Source organism: Eschrichtius robustus, chromosome 6 (genome assembly GCF_028021215.1).
Source record: "Eschrichtius robustus isolate mEscRob2 chromosome 6, mEscRob2.pri, whole genome shotgun sequence".
Lineage (NCBI taxonomy): Eukaryota > Metazoa > Chordata > Mammalia > Artiodactyla > Eschrichtiidae > Eschrichtius > Eschrichtius robustus.
Window position 1 is genome coordinate 54,838,953 of NC_090829.1, and position 21,900 is coordinate 54,860,852.

General features: G+C 38.2%; 1 protein-coding gene across 15 annotated transcripts in view; it reads left to right on the plus strand.

Annotated features, from left to right (window-relative positions):
• Nucleotides 1-21,900, plus strand: part of NAALADL2 (N-acetylated alpha-linked acidic dipeptidase like 2) — a 1,511,782-nt gene that overhangs the window by 694,703 nt on the left and 795,179 nt on the right. For all 15 annotated transcript variants that reach the window (XM_068547430.1, XM_068547429.1, XM_068547431.1 and 12 more), the window contains one exon: nucleotides 57-558. In XM_068547430.1, the coding sequence (XP_068403531.1) occupies nucleotides 65-558 (494 nt within the window). In that variant the 5' untranslated portion in view covers nucleotides 57-64. The remainder of the gene's footprint in view (nucleotides 1-56; nucleotides 559-21,900) is intronic.

The following is a 21,900-nucleotide window of genomic DNA, read 5'->3' on the forward strand; positions in this document are numbered from 1 at the left end:
TGGAGGTTTTCTTTGTTGATTTATTTTCAGAAAATATACTGCTCTTACTTTCACAGGTAAAAAGATGGCCTATCAGAAGGTCAATGCAGATCGAAGAGCTCCAGGACATTCACAGTACCTAGACAATGATGACCTCCAAGCCACTGCCCTTGACTTAGAGTGGGACATGGAAAAGGAACTGGAGGAGCCTGGTTTTGACCAGTTTCAGCTAGATAGTGCTGAGAATCAGAACCTGGAGAATTCAGAGACTACAGACCTCAATCTTGATCCCATTCAACCAGCAACTTCACCCAAAGGAAGGTTTCAGCGACTTCAAGAAGAGTCTGACTATGTGACCCATTATACAAGATCTGCACCAAAGAGCAACCCCTGCAACTTTTGCCGCCTTTTAAAAATATTTTGCACCGCAATCATTTTATTTATTTCTGGAATTTTGATAGGCTATTACACACATAAAAATTGCTCTTCAAATGCTACGTCTTCAGGAACACTTGATCTTCAGTTGTACCAAGAGATTCTCAAGACGATCCAAGCAGAAGATATTAGGAAGTCTTTCAGGTAAGCATGCAAGAAATGGATGTTGGTGGGATGCATCTTCTGAGAAAGATGTCTTACAGGAAATATCATACTGTGATTTTTCTATCGTTTAAGGTTAGTCTTACAAGCTGAGAAACATAACTTACCAGCAACCCCTTCACAGAGGGGGTGCACGTTTTCAGATTTACGATACTGTAGTGCAAATTTATGGTGCTGCTTTAATAACTGATAATAAGAACCGTAACTACTGTGGAGACTAAAAGACTCCAGCCAGTGTATTTTCTCCCTCTTGGGAAAGCCCAGGTAAGCCAAATTGGCATGCAAAGATTGCTGGATGTGTGTGCGTAATAAAAACTAGGGCATTAGCCATATGATTGAAATTTTTAATGACATCAGAATAAAATAAACTTGCTTTATGGACTGAAATAACTGTCAGGGGCTAAGACAAGCACTGCTAGTATTTGGTCCCCTGCATCACTGAGCTTCCCAGTTGAGTATTTTTATTGAAACACATTGCATTCCATATATCAGGCAATTCTAAAAGGTCACCTCTCTCTTTAAGGTAAGTTTGCATATGACCTCTCTAGCCAGAATGTGTTGTTAGTAAGTTAAATGATAAGAAAATATTTTTTTATCAGGCCTTAATAATTCTGAATTTTTGGGAAAATCTCCACTCATGTCATATAGCTATTGGGTAACTTAAATTTTGTTGCTTGATATATCATTAGCATATATGTTGAATTGTAAAGGGTTCCCTAGTTAACATATTTAGAGAAGTGAGGAACTGGAAGAGGAAGATTAGATATTAGCCTCCACATATGTCTTCCATACCTGGCAGTAAAGAACAATCCTAGGTGAATCATGTTTGTTGATTGTAGGTAGATGAGAGAGAGAGGGATACTAGGTCATAAGGATATTCCTTCTGGGTTACACTGACTTATTACCATCAAGGTGTTGGCACATGTGCATTTCTAGGGATCTTCTAGGGAGCATGACCCCTGAAGATGCATCATTTAATCTATGTGCTGAAATATCACACTTATTGAGGTTGGCAAATTACAATTCTCTTTCTGAATATCACATCTGAATGACTCGTGGGAATTTGTTTTCTACACCCTTCTATGTCTGCTATTTACTGTTGCATAAGTGTCTCTGGATGTGTCATATGCAGATACTAACAATTTCCATGGTATTTCTCAATGTAAAACTACTTATTGTGAATTGAGTGAAAGATATAGCATTGTCTTATAATGAATGATTGCATCAGTCAGGATCCAACCATGACAGAAAACTCCTTAAATATTTAAAGCAGAGGACATTTAAAGTAGGGAAATAATTCCATCAGTGATGAAAAACTGAGAGGCCAATCAGGGGACACTGAGGTAGCCAAGAGATGAACAACAAAATGGAGCCATTACTAAACCTCCGCTGGAGAAAGGGAGTTGGGGTAACTTGATGGAAGCTGGAACTTTCTGCATACACAAATGCAGGGGTTGGGCTGGCAGTGGGGATGTAACCTCAGCCAGGGGCACTACTGAAGACAGAGTAAGAAGTACCATGGCTTCTCCCTTCCTCCTGCCCTCCTACCAGTTGTTCCATTGGTTGTCTGAACCCAGCACGCAGGCTGCTGACTCAGAGCCTGGGAAAACTCATCCCAAAGCGTTCAGATCCCTGCAGCAGGGGAAAGGCAAGGGGTCTGTCCAAAAATTAGATCTAACCAGCACAGGGATGTTATTTCAAGACAGAGAGAGAAAGGAAGAAAGAAAATAGAAGAATTCCATAAAACTCTGTCTACTCTAACTTCATGGTGGACATTCGTTTCATTACAAAAGTGTCTTCTGGAAAAGGATCCATGGATTTAACTCATTTTTCCTGAGCAACTGCTTAGTTTTTAATGATGGACGCAATGAATCTCATAACCTAGCCTGCTTCCCTCTTTACTTTGGCTTTTAGTAAGTTCAGAGTCAAATTTGTATTGAAATCATAAAGAACTTACAGGCATGCCTTTTGTATACTAACTAGCCTGCATATTTTCTCTCCTTATCTTCCTTTGGCTTTCTTTGCCTTAGTTTTTTTTCCAGCATTGTAGACATTTTAAAAACTGACATGTCCTTTTTGTGAATAGGCAGCTGGTTCTAAAATGTTGAAAATGTGTAATTAAGTAAACATAGTCATCATTCCCCTCAGAATAAGGGTTGTATTACAATAAGGCTTATATTCTCTTCAACTCAAAAATCAACAAACTATATATTTAAAAAATATAACCACTGGCAATTTTACTTCTAAGCAATATTCAGTGGTTGGGCACAAATTTCACACTTATGTCCTGTCAGATAGCCACAGTTTTTTCCTTGCTGAGATAATAGGTCTTTTTCATCAAAAAATAATATTTTGGTACAAATATGTTTACGTAACTTTCTTCGAATTACAACTCTTCATCCAAAGACAACTGTTCCGCCAGTAGTCGTGCTAACCACATGCCTTATTATAATTTCCTGTGTTTACTAAGTCGTCTTGGCATTGGCTCTGTACATCATGGGTTCCTCCTGTTTCTTTCATCAATTTATGATCAGTTTTGGGCTCTCACCGATCTACTGTCTTGTTCATCAGTCGCTGTATTTCTTCTCTATTTGTTCTCCATTCCTGCCCATGCTCTAAGACTATGTCAGTTCTTGCCAAACATCCTAACAGTTATGCAATATAAAAGGTACTCTTTTTGTAATAGATTAGTTTGCAGACTCCATGAAGGAATGGACCAACTTGCTTTGCCCATCATTAGACTATTGTCCAGCAGACATTGAATAATTATTTTTCTAAGGGAGGAAATGAATGCATGAATAGGTGAGGAACAGATCTGTGTTTAATTCATCAATTTTATTATGTATTCTGAAAACCATTTTACTTACCATTTAGGTTTTTCATATTATGATTATATTTAAAGTATTATAAATAAAATTCTTATTTATAACATAATTATAAAATACTATATTATATAGCTGTAATTACTCAGAGGCCATGCTATGTTCTGATTTTAGATAAGTGACAACTTAAATCAAAACCAGATACTGTAAAAATGCTAAAGTATCACTATTGATGTCTCATTTTCAGCTGAGGCTTAAATACAATTGCTACTACTAGGACCAGTATGTAGAACTTCGGAGGAAAAAAGAAAAAGATGGTATAAAACCTTGAGATGATGACCTTGTTGTAGCCTAGGAGACGTTAGAGAAGCTGAGAACTAGGAGAGTGGAAAAAGAGGATTATTGGAGAAAGCTGCTAATGGTGTTGTAAGCCCCAATCTTTTCTCAAGGAGGTAGCCTCAAGTCCAGTGAAAAAGGGGTTTAATAGAACTACTTGGAAGAACTGGGTGTCTGCCTTTCTACCTAAGGAGTCGAAATGACAAGTCATGGACTGGCTAGTTGTGGATAAAATTGCCAAAGAAGAGGTGGTGGTTTGGGGTAACCTATGGCAAAGTTTCCTTCTAGGGACTCTATCCAAGCAGGGAGAGAGGGAGAGGGGAAGAGGGAGAGAAATCACTATGGTCTAAATGTTTGTGTGTCCCCCCACCGCAGGATTCATATGTTGTTGAAATCCTAATGCCCAATGTTATGGTATTTGGAGGTGGGGCTGCTGGGAAGGAGATGCTCAGGTCATGAAGCTGGAGCCCTCGTGAATGGGCTGAGATTTTACACAAGAGACCCCACAGGGCTTCCTAGTCCTTCCGTCAATGTGAGGACACAGGGAGAAAGGTATCCTTTGTGAACCAGGGGGAGGGCCCTTATCAGCCACCACACCAAATCTGCCAGTGCCGTGATCTTAGAATTCCCAGACTCGAGAACTATGACATAATGTTGATAAGCCAACCAGTCTGTGGTACTTTGTTATAGCAGCCCGAAAGGACTAACAGAAAGAGAGAGATAGAGGGGGAGGAGCAAGCAAGCTTCCTGCATGGCTGGAAAGAATTTACCAGAGACAGAGCTAGAGGTCTGGTCAGATGCCTGGAAGAAGGAAGAAGGAGGTGGAGGAGAGTGTATTCCTCATGTTAATATTCCTCATGTTAAAGGAAGGTGAGAAATTCCCAGTCGTGGGATGGGTGGGTGGGTCTCCAAAGAACTGATGAAGCTGGACAAGTGGAAAATTCAGCTGACTACTCCTGCTACAGTCAGAGTACCATGCCAGTTCTAGAGAGTTCCTGGCCAGTGAGAACATTTTGCTCCTGCTTTAGCTATTCTCACTTGCTCTGTTGCAACCCTGGAGGTGTCAGAAGCTCTGAGAAAGGAGATGTAAAAACACAAAGAAGAGAAGAAACTGACTCTTCTCCTTTCCTTGGCTGTAAGTTTCCCAATCTAGAGATGGTCAAAAAGTGGGGAAAAGTTCAAAGTTCTGACTATTAAATGACACTGAACGTTTTAATTACTCACTGGAGGAACTCAGGTCACTTAACAGTGACCAGAATTACTGGGTTTTTAATCCAGAAACAGGAAACAAAAAACAAAAAAACTAACCCCAATTAATATAAATGGGAGGAAAAAAGTGCTGTATGATTACATTCCCTGAGTCATGCTTGCTCAGTGTAGAGATTACACATGTGCTATTTTTAGGTGTAATGTTTTAGAAAAAAACACATTTGAAGAATGTGTTGATTCAGAGGATCATTGATGGACATATTGACATACTGACTGCATATTCCAGTTTAAGGACCTAGTTATCCCATAATAAAGCCCACATAAGCCAACTACTTGATATCATATTGATCAAATAAAAGAAAATCATTTTCAACATTAGCACAGGAATATGAACACCGTGTGTGTGTGTATGTGTGTATTAATCAGTCTTCTAATAAGATTCTCCTGGTCACTTCTGCAAATACTTGTTGCTATTTGAAAAAGGCATTCACTCTTTTACAGTGGTGGTTGATTTCTTTCGTGTATCTTCATGTAAACAGATGGCGTATATTCAGATGGATATTGGATATATTCAGATGCATGAGATTTAAAATAGGCCATTAAAAGTTTCATTCATGTATGCTTTTGGTGACTTGGAACAGTAACTAGATAATGCAAGTTTATTGTAAGCATCAAAACAGGAGGCTGGGCTCACACAATAATCTGTGAATAGGAATTTGTTTGGCTGAGCCTCGTTGATAAGGAATTTGGCTCCATTCAACTCCAGGGACCCTTGTAGCCACAGTCCTCTAATTTTTACTAAAGGGTTGAACCACCAAAGTGATTTATCTCCCTTTCCATCTGTACTACTTTTTGTTTGCCTTATTCTTCTCCCAGTACCCACTGCTATGTTCTCCAATACATTATTCCTCCATTCCTCTTCTAGCCTATGGGGCTAGAATGAAATATGATTGTTTTCCCTTTGGGGGTCAGCGATGTTTGTGATTCTGTCAAGTGCTCATCCCTGGTCTAATCAGATTTGGCCAATTGGGATGCTGGTCATCGTGTATAAAATGTCTACTTAGGGCTGTTAGGAGAGCTCTTTAACTTAGAAGAAGCTTGAATGTGACTGGTACATGTTTTATTTCTACTATATAATAAAGTCACAGAGCCTTTATCATATATATTGTTGAATGAATGACCTATATGTGTGTGCATATGTATATGTATATGCATACTAAATATCATAAGCACATTGCTGAACAGAGTAAAGCATGTTGAAAGCTTCAAAATTTAGTTACCTAATATAATATAATAATAATAATTGAAGTGAGTAAACCAGTGAGGTTAAGTATATTTTTGAATGCAGGAGTGTTGCCTTTTGACAGCTGTAGATGCTGTGAAATGGTGAGAAGAAAAGGAGAAAATGTGGTACTCTAATTATGGTTAATATGGTATCTTTTTTTTATGGAAGGGGCATTATTTTTTTTCTTCTTATAAGTAAAATGTATACAGAAGTTTGGAAAAAAGTAAAAATCACCCATAACCCTACCACCTTTTCCCCCATAATTTTATTCTTTCTTTCTTTCTATCTTTACCTATCAAGAAGCAAAATTGTATTGTACCATGTATATTTTTTTGATATCTGCTTTTGAATTTTTTTCCACTTACAATATATTGAGAACCATTTTTCAAACCAATGAATACAGAATTGAATCATTACATTAAAATGCTGCTGGCATTCCCTTATGTAGAGGACATGAATTTATTGAGCCTGTTCTTTATAAATGTACATTTAGTTTGTCTCTACAAACATTTTCATACATAAGTCTTTGTGTGCTTATTTAATTATTCCCTTCTGATAAATTCCTGGAAGCAGATCACAGATTCAGGGAGTTGAAATTTGTTTAGTTGTTTGCTTTGTGTTAGTTACCGAATTGTCTTGTAGGGCTGCCAGCCTTCTAGGTCCTCATTATTTTTTTTGTTTTGATAGGCCAAAAATAGTGTTGACAAACTTTTATATCTTAATTGACCATTCATGTTTCTTTTTGCATGTATGAACCTTTTATAATTAAAAAAACCTTATGTTTCCTGAATATTATAGTAGAAAAATAGTCTATTACTTTATGTAATCTTTCCGGATTTTATTTAGTTGATGCATTTTATTTGTTAACAAATGAACAATAAAATAAAATCCCTAGATTTTTAAAAATATCTGCATTATTTGGACAGGGGCAATATTTTTCATCATTCTCTGGCTTGGTACAAGTAATTAACCATGAGTTAAGTTATACTGTGAAATGATCTTTACAAACGTTAAGTAAAACACCACATTTTCTTAGCTGTTGATTAACTCTTCAAAAGTTTAGGAAATGTTATAAATTATCTTCGGTGATTTTTCTCTCCTCTGATCCCACAGGGCTATATTTTTTGCTGTTACACTTTAAAAATGCAAGGCTTGATGATGGTGATACCATCAGCAACTGTTCTCTGGTTTCCAGCTGTACTTTCCAGCCATCTTTCTGCCCCTCCTCTGTCTTGAACTGTATTTTGGCTTCTGTCTTTTCTACTGTTTGTGTTTTTTGTTCCTTTCCAATTTCAGTATTTACAGGGATGAGAGCAGGAATGTTGGGAGATACGAAGAAGGCAATAAAGCAACTGGCATTTGAATTGGAGAAAAACATGTAAATGTATTTAAAAAGTACACATGATTCAATTTATGCAAATGACAGCAGAATGAATTTAACAGTAATAGAGTGATGGTTCCTAAAGGAAGTAATTAGCTATTCTATCATTGATCTCTCCAGATAACAAATGCACATTGTCTTAAATTTAATCACAAAAGGAATACAAAGGATTAGATTTATTTAATTATCCATAGTATTTTATTGCTCTGGACTTGAAATAAAGCAACTGCTTCACTTAGTTTCTCAGCGTCATGTAGAGTGACATTAATTCTCTTAAATGTCTGGCTCAACTCAGATAAAAGCTTATGCCTTTCACAATTCTTAGGCATTCGTCCGGAGCAAGAGCCACACCCACCAATAAGATGAATGAGGATTATTGACAGAGGGTCTTTGAGTGCAGTGGCCACCTCCTCAATCCTAGGCATTCTTTGAGGGCGGCTCAGGTGCCTCAGTGAAAGCCTGAGTCCTAACCACTGGACCCCAGGGAATTCCCATGATTCCCTTTTTTGATCTCCCACCAATTGAGTTCTCTCTTTCCTTGAAACTCTCAGTACTTCATTTTCTCTCTCTTTGTTGACATAAACTACCTTCTACCTTGCAGTGGAGAAAGAACTATGAGTCTGGCCCAGTCCTTGAGTCATAGTATGTGGACACTCAGTAAATCTTTATTGCGGGAGACAGTGCACCCAAAATATAGACCTACTATAATTTTTTTAAAAGAACATATACTTCTGGCTATTCATGTGCATTACTGAAATTCAAAATTACATATATATATATATATATATATATGTATGTATGTATGTATCAGACCTTTGCCTTTTTAACATATTTTATATACATTCTCATAGCATGTGCTAAAAAGTTGATTTTCAAGGTAGAGGATTTTCTTTTCTCTAATGAAAACATGTGTTGTGTGTCTGCTGTATTACAGGCACTTTGCCAGTCACTCGACAGGTTTTAATGACATTCTGTTTAATCTAGAGAGCATTTCCTTTCTATAAAGAAGAAATGAAAGTAAAAATCGCACAGAAAGGTACTTTTATGATCACAGGCTTGATGGAGGTGCAAAGTAGATTCCCTCACAGATCTTTTCATGCCCTGCCAGTGTCAGGAAAGGGTTGTCTCAGACTAGGGCCAGTTCAGCCTGCAGGCTTGCTTTCTTCCTTCTCAATGGTCAAGTAGAATCAAAGGGTTCTCCCCGCACCTTCTCCCTTTCCCCCCACCCTATCCCTCATCTCCTGCCCTCTCCCTGCTCCCTACGCACACACATTATTTTATCCTCGAGGTTATGTACTACAATTAGGTTACCTACTTTCCTAGTAAGCAAATTTTCTTTATCTTTTTCACCAAATCTGTCTCTCTTGTGAAACACCAGGAGTAAGTTAGATTGTTAAGGATGGAAATGCAGGAACTCTTAGTTTTTCAAATTTGGTTTTGTCTTAATGGGAGGAATATATTTTACATGATGAAAGGACTCTTTTGCAGTGATGGTCAGTGAAATATTTTTGTTAGATATATCAAGGTCATCTGCCCTTACTGGCTGCCTATCCTGAAAACTGCTCAACCTTAAGGCTCATGACATTTTTCTTGTATCTTTCCTTCATTGACTGTAATAGTCATTTTCATCCATTCACTTCTTGATCTTATTCATTCCGAAAAAGGAACAAGATCAGTCAGATGTAGTACAAGGGAATAAATAAACCATTTCCTTTGAGGATCAAGTATGTCAGTTTCCTGTGGATTCACTTGACTTCCCGACACTCTTGCCATAGAAAAGTTGGTAATGATCACATTCAGTAGAGTGAAGTACAGTTAAACATGGAAAGGTTGGGAACTGATTACATACTTCTCTCTTTCATGTTCCTTTTTTTTTTTTTTTTTTTAAATGGGATTTATTTATTTATTTATGGCTGTGTTGGGTCTTCGTTTCTGTGCGAGGGCTTTCTCTAGTTGCGGCAAGCGGGGGCCACTCCTCATCGCGGTGCGCGGGCCTCTCACCATCGCGGCCTCTCTCGTTGCGGAGCACAGGCTCCAGACGCGCAGGCTCAGTAGTTGTGGCTCACGGGCCTAGTTGCTCCGTGGCACGTGGGATCTTCCCAGACCAGGGCTCGAACCCGTATCCCCTGCATTGGCAGGCAGACTCTCAACCACTGCGCCACCAGGGAAGCCCCATGTTCCTTTTTAATGTCAGTGAAATCAAGATTCAAATAGCAGACATGGCCCTATGAGATTTGCAATTTGAAAATCTCAATCCATGCTTTAGAATTTAAGCAAAGTATTCGACAATTGCAGCTAAAAGCATTAATCCCATAATCTCATCAGGCTAGTTTACAAGAGAAAAATTAAAATATATATGAAAAGAGATAATTTGATTTTGTAAACATTGCATAAAGTATTTTATTATAGTTACCTAAAAAAATTTAAATGGATGTTTCTAGCTGATGGGAGAGAAAGTAGATTTGGCTGGTAATTCAGATATTTAAAAATGGATGATGAAATCTTCCTCTCCACTGCCCCCATCTTGGGAAACTATAACAAAATAGAGAGGTGATATTATTTCCCAAATGTTAGATGCTTATATAAATACACTGTGATGGTTATTTTTGTATATCAACTTGGCCAGGCCACAGTGCACAGATGTTTGGTCAAACATTATTGTAGATATTTCTGTGAAGGTATTTTTTAAAAAAATGAGATTAACATTTAAATCAGTAGACTTTGTGTAAAGCAGATTATCTTTAATAATGTGGATGGGTTTCATCCAATCCGTTGAAGGCCTTACTAGGAAGAGACTGACCTCTCAGGAAGAAGAGGAAATTCTACCAGCACACTGGATGCCTTTGGACTTTAACTGCAGCTCTTCCCTGAGTCTCCAGCCTACTGGTCTATCTTACAGATTTTGGACTTGCCAAGCTTCCACAGTTGCATAAGCTGACTCCTTAAAATAGATATCTCCCTCTCTCTATATATACATCCTGTTCTCTTTCTCTGGAGAACCCTAACTAATAATACATGCAGATTTAGGAAACTTAAATAAACCAATACTATTTGGCTGTTTTGTTTTGTTTTGTTTTGTTTTTTTACTCTCGAATAACGTAGTCAATCTTTAGGGTTAAACTGAATAATATGGAAAATTGATATTGAATTTTTTTTTAAAGCCAATGCTCATCATTACCCTTATTTCATTAATTTCAGATCTTATTTTTAATGTAAAATACATTCATAGGATAGAATTTGAAATTACATTCAAAGTGTCTACCACCTATTTCAAATATTTTAAAAATGCTTAATTTTCTCAACTTAGTTTGGTGGCATCAAAATGTAATCAACTTCCCAAGCAAAAATGCTTTTTCCAAATTTTATAAGAGTCATTTTTATCTAGGAAAAAAATGGCATTGAAGTTCCCTTCCCTTTCATTATAACCGGAGCAAATGTATTAAATTTTATATGCCTGATTTGGGAAATCAGTTTCTGTCTTCAATAACTGATTGTGTGTTATAGCTGGGCCCTTTACAAATGAAGTGCACTTCTATTGCTTAAAAATTGCTTTCCTGTGCAACATGATGTAGTAATGAATTAAATCCAAATGAGCCTTATATTCACAACGTCATAATATGTAACTCGTCCCCTGTGGAACTTTTTTATTATCTCATACAAGGTAAGCTAATGTCTTCCTCTCATGACTCACTTCTCAGAAGGGTATGCAGGTTTCAGTATTAGAAACAAAGAAAGAAAACTATAATTTGAGATCAAATTACCTTTTTATAAACTCTTTAAATCAGAGAGGACCTTATCATGTCCCAAAATATGCAAATCAAATTCTGATAGAACAAGAAACAAAAGAAGTCGTTCCAGTTCTGTGGAGTACGTTTCTCTCTGTGAGAGAAAAATGAAACTGAACATTTTGCTTTGTTTCTGCACTGAACAGAAATGTGTGCAGGTGGTTTTTACCTTCAATAAAAATAAAATAAGTGTGGGCGTTTTCTGGCTATTTCTTCACTTGCTTTCATCATATTAACTCTATTCTGTAGGGAACAACTTGTAAAATCAGCTTGTGCCAATATTGTAGTTCAAGCTGCTACAGAGATTTAAAAGTTCTAATTTATTAGCCTGATCATTTTTGTAATTTGATGAAACACATCAGATATTCTCTTATTATAGCTGCCTTCGATGTGTCTGAGTGGCATATCGGAATTTAGCTGGGTATTTCAGAGTATATCTTGCTATTCATATGGGCAAAGAGCAAAGGGAGAAAAATGTTTATTTTAGCCCAGAGGGTGCAGCCAAGATAAATTGTATCAGGTTTTCATAGGCGTTTGCTTCTTGTGGCTTCCTATGGGTTTTTCTCTTGGCCAGACCCTTGAAGATATTTTTCTGCATCTTGCTCTTGTGAGCCATAGCTGGATCTGAATCAGTTGCTGCTGGCATACCACATGATAGAGATCTCAGCCTTCATTCTGCCATTCTTATTTAAAGTAGAAAACCTAAATTCCCATATGATCTGTTTCTCCTGGTTCAAATTTTTAAATTACGTTTCAATCAAAGACTTCAAATAATACACAAAAGTAAGCACATTATCTATTTATATAGAAAAGTACTAGGGAATTAGAGGCAAAGTCCAAGCTATACACTGTTACAGGGAAAGGAGACACCTCAACTTTCTAATTTAAGGGTTTGTATTCTTAATCAAATTTATATTCCATTAAAAAAAATAACACCTGATGGCCTACCATCGAAGACTTATTCAGTGCCCTTTAACATCAGTGCATTTCCTTATGCATGTATTTATTTAATGACTATTTCTTGTGAGCCTACTGTGTGCTGGGCTAGCGACAAAACAATGAACAAGACATACAAAGTACCTGCATTTGTGGTGTTTATGTTCCCACTGGCCAGAAGGAATCAATGGGAACATACTTGTTCTGTAAACTAAGCATAATGAAACAAAATGATACATTGTGGTCAGTCGGAAGGGAGGGAGGGAGGGAGAGATTGACTAATTTGCAGAGGTCTCTACCGGGTTGATTTTGGATGAAGTGGTCAATTCAGTTTCAAATGGACACTTACTGTGGACCAGTCCCTCTGGACCTCTACCCCAGGCTGCCTATGGGACTGTACATTGCTTAGCAGCTGTCTGGCACAGCCTGTCTCTCCTCCCTGCTCAGTGGACTTCCGTGGAGCTCTTCTCCTGCTAAGTTACTTGCTTTTTGCCACTACTTTTGCAAATAAACGGCAACAAAAATTACAAAACTAACCCACTTGTAAAGAGTGAGTTTAGTAGGAAGCAAGCAGATGGGAGGAGATGGTGACCTCTGACCACCCTTGAATTTCTATTTGTTTGTAATATCCAACATGGAATTTAACTGTTCCAAATAAGAAACACGACTCCATTGCTGTCTCTCTTTAAAATTACTGACGATAGGGTCACTTTCTTAAAGTTCTGTTTCTCTTCCCCAAAAATGCGCATTTCTCAGGATTGCCTCATCCCTGCCTGTTGTTTTTGTTTAGTTTTTTTTCCCATAAATTCCACATTACATAATAAGTAAAATCTTTCTTCTAACTCAGTCTTATTCTGAAATAACCATTCTAAGGATGATGTGTTAACCCTGGATTCTTCAGTTCTTAGTTCTTGTTTAATCAGTTGCAGCCTTTTGAAAGAGTTGCAGTTTGCTAATTATATGTAATTATGATCTGACACCCAGTGGTACATGTTAGCTTTTTAAGGCTGCAGGCAGTATCCGTGAGGGAGTTGCTTTACAGATAAGAAAATTCACTTGAATATTGTTTGTTTAATTTTCTTAACATCTCCATATATTGCAACCGAGTCCTTCAAATGGGTAGGGACAGGGTATTGGAAGTTGTTCTACTCCAGCCTTTTTGGTGGAAAATGTTACCGTTTTGGCAGGAAATGTCCAGAAGGAATTGGGACCAGAGGATTTGAGAAGTCTCAAGGTATGGGTTCTCAGAATTGGGAAAGTAGCAGCTTTGTGGTAATCATGCAGGTAGAGAAGATAGTGATTACTGCTAGCGATTTTCAATCCAGAAATAAAAATCTTTTCCTGTTCTGGGAATAAGGGCAAACTAAATGACAGACAGTATTGGTATTAAGCATTGCTACAATAGTCTGTAAGCAGGAAAAATAAATTTGGGTATTGGGGGAAATGTCACTTGGAAGATAATTTGCTGATTGGTTGGGGGAAAAAGCTGTGAAAATGACACAGGATGACAAAAAAATCGGAAGACTAGAGAACAATTTGAAGTGAGAGAAATAAGATGACAATCACCAGCAAAACAAGTTAAGTTTCCCTTCTGCCAGGTGAGTTAAGAGAGGGTTTCTAGCTTAGAAACCTGGGTTAGAAAATAACCCAGGAAGGAAAGGCTACCATGAGAATCTAGTCTAGAAAATTGTTAGAAGGGAAGAAAAGAGGCTACAGTAGAAGCTAATGGGACAGTCAACAATAGGGCCCTGGAGAAATGGCAACTGAGCTGTTCAGATCTGAGAGGCCCTGCTCCCATATTCTGTGTGGGCTGTGTACAAGTCCTGGGAAGAAGGTGAAGATTTATCCAGGGAAAATTTATCCAGTCTGAGTCTTGGAAGTGAAGTAAACATCTGAAGAGGAACCTAGAGAAAGCTGCAAAACTTAGCAGAAAACCAAACATACTTCTAGGTCTCACTTGACCTTGGAACGTTGCCCAGGACTTTCCAGAATCTATATCTAAACTGCACACTCAATGTTGATAGAGGTCATGCAGTATTCTTCTGCAGATGAAACTAATAGAACTCTGTCATAGGATTATTTATGCCTAGTGTTTCTGAAATCCTCCAGAGTGATGGGAAATAGGACTATGCACCTAGAACTACTGTTGAAATTAAATACCAACTCAGATGCTATAGTATCAAACTGTGATCCTTTGCAGGCAGGTAGTAATAGTCTATTTGGGAAAATAATAAAGACTTGGGTTTCCTTTGTTCCTGAGTTAGTTTACCTTGAAGCTATTGCTCCAAGAGCTTGCCTGGTCACTGATAGCCTGAGCAGACCAACAAACAAAAGTTTGTTGAGTTAGTATTTGCATCCCATTTGTTGTGTGTGTGTGTCTGTGTGTGTGTGTGTGTGTGTGTGTGTGTGTTTCCAATCAAACCTTATTATAGATGTCACAAAAGTTAGGTATAGTTTCTTGACATATGGGTACCAAAATCTATTCAAGACACGTGGTGATTAGCATATAAACTTGGCTTTATTTTTAATCCATGTTTAAATAATACATGCTAATAAAACATTTTTGCAAGTTCTATGTAAAACTCTGAACATTTGCAAATAACAAAAAACATGCTTAATAATTTCATACCAAGTCTACAAGTACAGTGTTAGCATAAAAGTGAATATATACTTTTAGGCAGCAAATAAAAAATTCTTCTATGTTTGATTTTTAAGATGATCCACTTAGAAAGTATTTGCTAGAAATATGTGTTGTGAGAATCTCAGGGTCTTTAAGTGAGGGAGCAATAATGGATATTACTGCTTTGATAAAATACTTGCTTACTTTGCTTCTCCCAAATCAGATTTAAGAATTTCAACATTCTGAATAGCTCAGAATGTCCTCTCAAATTTTAACAGTGGCTATGGAGAGATCGCAGAACTGAAATGAATTGCCTCACTGTTTTGTGTATCAATAATGAGTTACGCTAGTGGGGCTTGGATCATCAAAAAAATAAATACATAAAGCGTAAAAAATCATAAAATAAAACTAGCCTTGGGAACAACAATGAATTAGCACTTTGTAATCACCAGATGATGTGTTTTAATGACAACAGTCTGCCAGAAGTGGTAAACAGACCGTCAAGCTGTGAGTAGACTAGGCAGCGTACGGTACAGTGGTGCCACGCGCAAGAGAACCATGACTTAACTCGGTTGTCTCTTTTATTCAATACTCTATAATGTCTAAATCAAAGTCTCTGATGCATTTTAAAAAATGCAAGTTATAAAAATCTGCAATAGGGTTCTGGATCAGTGAACACTGTCAGGCTAGATTATAGTTGTGCACAGTCTCTTCTATAACAATATCATGATGAATGGAGAATGACACCAGCTGCCCATTTATCTCCTAAGATTACTGCCTTGATGGTATTGATTCTTCCTGTGGATTCTTAGACTCAAGATTATAGCACATGTACAGAGATATAATCAGTTTTGTAAAGTATGCTCTTAATACAGTCTAATTTTTACTTCCCTGGGTAAGACGTGCTGGTCAGTAGCTATCAAGAAAATAAAGTATTGCATATTATAACACTTAAGGATATCCATAATTTAAAATATATTTATTTTGTATCAGTTGAATACTAAACCCAAATTCCTAAATTGTATTCACACATTTATACCATGGACATTGTTAAGCATATGTTTACATTGCAGGAGGTATCAGGGTACAGACAATTTTAAAATACATAAACTAGGCTTCCTGGTTTCAGAAAGCCCAGAGACTGCTAGGAGGTAGGAGATGGGAATGTCTGGTGAAATGATATCTTTTAAGTAAAGTGTGGTATAACAAAGAATTATGGAAATATCTGTGTAATAACTAATAACAAGGTTTTAAAGAACAAGGATAGATTCACAAAGGGCATGAGTTTTAAAGGAGTTTTCCAGGTGGAGAAAGGGACAAAGAGAGTTCAAGGTGTAAGATAGATAGGAAGGTGCAGAATTATATGGAGTATTTGGAAATGGCCTTTAGTTCTATGTGGCTGAAGTGTAAGGTATGTGGAGGTAAGGTGATTTGAGAAAGAGGAGGAGAGATGGAATTGGAAAGGGGAGAACAGGGGAGAGGAGGAGCAGAGAGAGAGACAGATACAGGTCACAGTCAGATTATGAAGAACGTTTTATGCCGTCTTAAAATATTTTGGTTTGTTTTGCTTTATTTTTAACGTGACGGTTGAGGAGTCACTTTATGAGATACGTATTTTAAAACAAGAGCAGGAAACAATATTGAGGATGCATTATATGAGGAAAATGTTAAACGAGATTAAGAACATAGGAAGCTGTTGCAAGAATTAAATTTATTGCTTGCTTTGCTGTTGAAGTTTGAATCAAAGCAAAGTTCATGGTACCTGAGGCACAGAATGGACTTCCCTGATATTTTAGAGGTAGCATCCAGAGGATTTGCGGCTTTAGCAGTTGACAAAGAAGTAGGGAGCCTGGTCCTTCCAGACTGTACTTTCCTGATTCTGAGGAAAAGATGATTTTAGGTCAGATAGTATTTGTTTTCTATCTTTTTCACGCAATCACTTAACAACCATTTCCTGGGTGCCTATTTTAAATAAAGCCCAATGCTATGGACTATAATGTAATTACAACCCCTATTCAATGCAATTTTTTCTGGTGTTAAAAACATAAAATTCCATCAAAATAAATCCTCTAAAAGGTATGGACTTCTAAACAGTGTATGTAGAAGCATCCGGTCTTCTGTCTTTCGCCGTTTATTCATTTGGTACTCGTTTAAGCAGAGAGCTTAATCTTATACAAAAGGGCTGTGTGTTGTTCCACTAAGCTAGTGTTCATGCAGTTCTAACCAAAATGACAAGAGTGAAGGCCATTAAAAAGTAATGCTTGAAATCGATCAGAGATAACGAAATGGCTTTGGCCCAAGTATTAATCAATTTTAATAATTGTGTGTTATAATGGTCTTGCAATAAAAAAGATGCTATTTTCAATTCAGTTCACTTAAGCTATGTCTACATGATTGTAACACAACTGGTTGAAAAGTGTAGCTGTTTTCAACACCTGTGCAATAATCTGTTTGATTGTTGATCCTTTTCTTTGCAAACTCCAAACAAAAACTAATTTAGCTAATTGGTTGATCAAACTGTTCACACCAACTCTTATTTTGCTATCATATAGATCTAACCTTAAAAAGTTAATCTTCAAAGAGCAAGGCTAGTCTGGGCTAATAAAAAAAAATCAATCATGTAACACAGGTGCCTTGATTCATAAGGCTTTCAGAAGGCTATAAATTAATTCACTAAAAGAATTATTGATGGAGGTGGGGACAGTCCTTGATTTTCTGATAGTCCCCTTTTTGGCTCAGCTCTTTGGGTGTTATCCAGCATTCTCAAATGGTTATTAAGAACTAATTCTTTCTGGTTTAGGTTAATATTTTCTCTGATCCTGACTTAAGACTAGTAATAAGGTTGAACCCGTTCACATAGCACAAGGAAGAGAGATTTGCCTAAGACCGATCTTGAGGATCTAGCTAAATGCTCATACAAATATGCAGGTGTGTTAGTGAGGCCTAGTCATCACTCTGCTTATATATACTAACTTGTCTGAGGTTCTTTAACCTTGCATTTGAACAAAGAATGGACATGTAGGCAACTTCCTTATGATACGTTCATGCTTATTTCACTGCTGTCCTTGGTTACTTCCTGGCCTACAAAGTAAGGGGTAGGAAGCTTCATAACCAGAGCTTGGGGCAAGCTGATGGTTAGGGAGAAAAGCAGGAACTTATCTTGGTGACCTCTTGTGGACAGGAAAGGAACCACACTTTGATTAGTGGACTCCAGTGGTTACAGCTGTACCTACAGAATGTCCCTCCTGATTCAGAAAGCTGAGGGGCACCCTCTTCTATGGGACTAGATGGAAATAGCTGTTGTCCTGTGGGCAGGGTCCACGTGGTTCCAACATTCAAATAAAGTTCAAACCTACATTTCCATTAACATCACAATTTTGTTTATGGTTTGGGGCCGAAAGGCTTTTACTCTTTTATTTAGCAACTTGGGTACCCTTCCCTATGTTGGACCTTGTACCACAGAGCTTTGAGGCAGGACTCAAGGCAGGCTCTTCTGAGCTTTCCCTCTGGCCTGAGTTTTGTTGGCCTCTTCAACTTAACTGGAATATACTCTTCTCACTCTTTTTCAGAATAGAGGCCAGTATTTGGGAGAGACTCTCAGCCTGAAAGGCAGGACAAGCCCCTGCTACTTTTCACTCATTTCATTTTGTCGTCTGTGATCCCTGTGTTTCTTTCTTTCCAATTCTTTCCTTACTGTCACAATGGAGACATGTTGCAGTAGTTGACAAGAAATAAGAATAAAAAAGGATTATGTTGTCCTGAATTCGTAGTTGATTAAACCCAGCTTTGTATCGTTAGAGGAGTTAGGCAGTGAAGAGGTGGAACAAACACACCTTGTGAATTCACTTTTACAAAGGATTTTTTTGTAATATGACTGTCTATACTGATAGAAACTTGTGTTCATGATCGCCTCAGGACAGAAGGGTGTGCCCATTCTGCACCCTAGTTGATTGCCACTTGGCCACTGCAATCAAAAGTGACAAAGATATGTGACGGGTTGGTTTATGCAGTGGAGAAATTTGATTGTATGGATGAGATTCCTGGATTTCACTTGGCTGTGAACCAAGCATTGCTTTTTTCGCTTAGGTCTTATTTTCTTTTACATGCTCCTGAAAGGTGTGGTAAGACATCAAAGTATTAAGTATATTCTTCTAAATGCTTTTGAACAGGTATGGTGAGACCATCAAATATTATATCCCAGTAAAGGCTGGCTAGAGGGCTTCAAGAAGAAAGCTAGCTGGCATCTCATTAGACCAAAAAGAAAAAAATCTTTGAGCGGTACTACCTGAGAATAGTTAGAAATTGTAATCTAGTAATTACTTAGGTTATAAATTGGGAGTCTCCGATTCAGTTTGGCTTGCTTCCCTCTGGGGCCTGGGTTTGGCACAGAGCAGCTTTCTCTTTATTATCTCCTCCCCCATGACACTGCCCCCCACATACCACGCACACTGTTTGCAACATCCAGGTAGAGAAAAATGTATATGGACATCTTTTAAAATTATTTTTTCAGTGTTTAAAATAGGAAAGACAAAAATCATTTGGAAGAGCCCTTAAACTAAGAGAAGAATCCAGAATATGGAAATACTTGTTGATTATAAGATGCTCAGACTTTTGAACTGTGCCAGTGACTAACGCAGTTCAGGACTTGTGTTCAAGCTTATGGATGGTGGTACTACTAGATATGAGGGCAATGGTGCCAAGTCATGATTTCTGTCATGAAAGCTTTTTAGGTGCCCTGTGCCTGACACAGTGCCTCTCGACACTAGTGTTTGGGTGATCTGCCCAATTAATGATTGTTCTTGACAACGATCTTGATAATATCGTTGTTCCTTGTTGCTGATAGAAAAATGCCCAAATTCCTGAGCACAGCTTCAGAGCATGACCTGGCTCCTTTTTCTATTTCTGACTTTCTCTCCCTACCGTGGCTTTCAGCTGGGCTACCTGCCATTGTCCAGGCGCCCCCTCCTTTTTACTGTCCCTGTGTCCTTGGCTCAAGCTGCTGCCTCTGCTTCAGATGCCCTTGTATCTTTCAAGGGTCCGCTCAAGCATTTCCTCCTCCGAGTACTTTCCAACCCTTACCAGTTTTCTATCAAATGGCACTGAACGTATTGACTTCTGTGCTCTGACAGTATAGTAGTACTGAGCACTTCAACATTCTTCATTACTGGTTTTGTTTTCTTCTACCAGATTGTGTTTCTTAAGAGTAAGGGCTATGTAGTATACATTTTTTGTTTGTTTGCTTGCTTTTTGTCTAACAGTGTGATCTTTTTTGGCATAAAAAGACATTTTTTTTTTTCCTCTGGAGGAAAGTAAGAAGAACCTGAGACTAACCTCCCAAGGTACTCTCTAAATCAGATTGTAGGTGTCTGTATTGCTCTTGCCCATCTCTTGCTTTAGTGTGTTGATGTCTGTGAGTTTAAGTGGACAGTCCAACTTGGTTCCACTCAGTTAAAATACGTATTGGACCTCCTTCTCTGTGCAGGGGTCTCTGCCACATTCAATAAACGTACAGAAATGATTAGGGCATAGTTAAATCTTACAGTCTATATATTCTGTTTTTATCTTCAAGGAACAGAAAAAATCAGGTAACAGTGGCTCAAGCAAACCAAGAAAGATACTTGGAACTAGGTGGTGGCTGGTGTTGGTGCAGCTACTCAGTGGTGACGTCAGGAGCCCAAGCACGTTGTCACATTCTGTTTGCCAACCTCAACACCTTGGCTTTCTTCACCCGCAAGCTTTTCACCTCGTGGTCACAGGAGAGCCACTGCATATCTAGGCATATATGAAGGAAAGAGGAGGAAAGGCAGCACTAACCACACCCATCACTTTGATCAGGGAAAGGGATGTTTTCCCAGAATCCCTCAGCAAGTCTTCACACTGGCCAGATTTCTGGCACATGGCTTTCCCTAGCTGCAAGAGAGGCTTTTCCAGCCTTTTTAGGGAACGGAGCACGGAGAAAGAAAAGAGGGGGGAAAGGGTGAGATGTTGGTTAACCAAGAGTGTGGGCCACATATTAGCAGGACGTTAAGACAGGTGTTTAAATGATTATCCTACATAGTAGAATAAGCAAGTGTGTCACATGACACAGCCAAACAGGACAATATGGATGTTCTAAGAATGATGAGATTATAACTGATTAAGGAGAGGGTTGTGTCCAGGATAAACTTTCTGAAATGTGTTGTCTGATACAGAACTTAAAGGTGGAAACAATTTCAACAGGCATAAAGTATAACAGGCAATATGTTGAAGTAAAGGGAGGAGCAGTAAAACTGTTTTTAGAAATCAGTCAGTGTGGAGATCAATCTTCAGCTTGCAGAAGTGGGTTTAGTGGGTGAATGAGATAATGGGAAGGAGTAGATTGTATAGGGCAGCACCGTCCAATGCAGCTCTCCGTGGTGAGGGAAATGTTCTGTGCGTGCTGTTCAGTGGGCTAGCCACTAGCCACACGTGGCTCTTGCACATTGAAATATACCATTATGACCAAAGAACTGAATTTTAAATATTTTCAGTTTCACTTTAGCCACATGTGGCTGGTGGTTACCATACTCAACGTTACAGGTTAGAGCATTGTGGGCCATCGTAAGTTGGATTTGATTTTTTCCTCCGAGAAAGTTGGAGAAACCATTGGAGGGTATTGAGCAAAGGAGTGACGTAATCCAAACTATGTTTTGACAGGACCACTCTACTACTTTATTAAAAATAGTGCAAAGTAGGGGATGGAGGCTATTGCTCTAATCCAGGTGGTAGGTGGTAGTGGCTTGTACTAGTTAGTATAGCATAAGTGCTAGTGGTTTGAAGAGGCTGGATTCTGTGTATATTTTGAAAGTCAAATCAACAGAATTCCCTGATGGATTAGATATGGGATGTGAGAGAAAAGAAGGAATAGAGAATAACTACATTTGTTAGCCTAATTGCCTAGAAGAATGGAAAATTTCTTAACTGGATTGAGG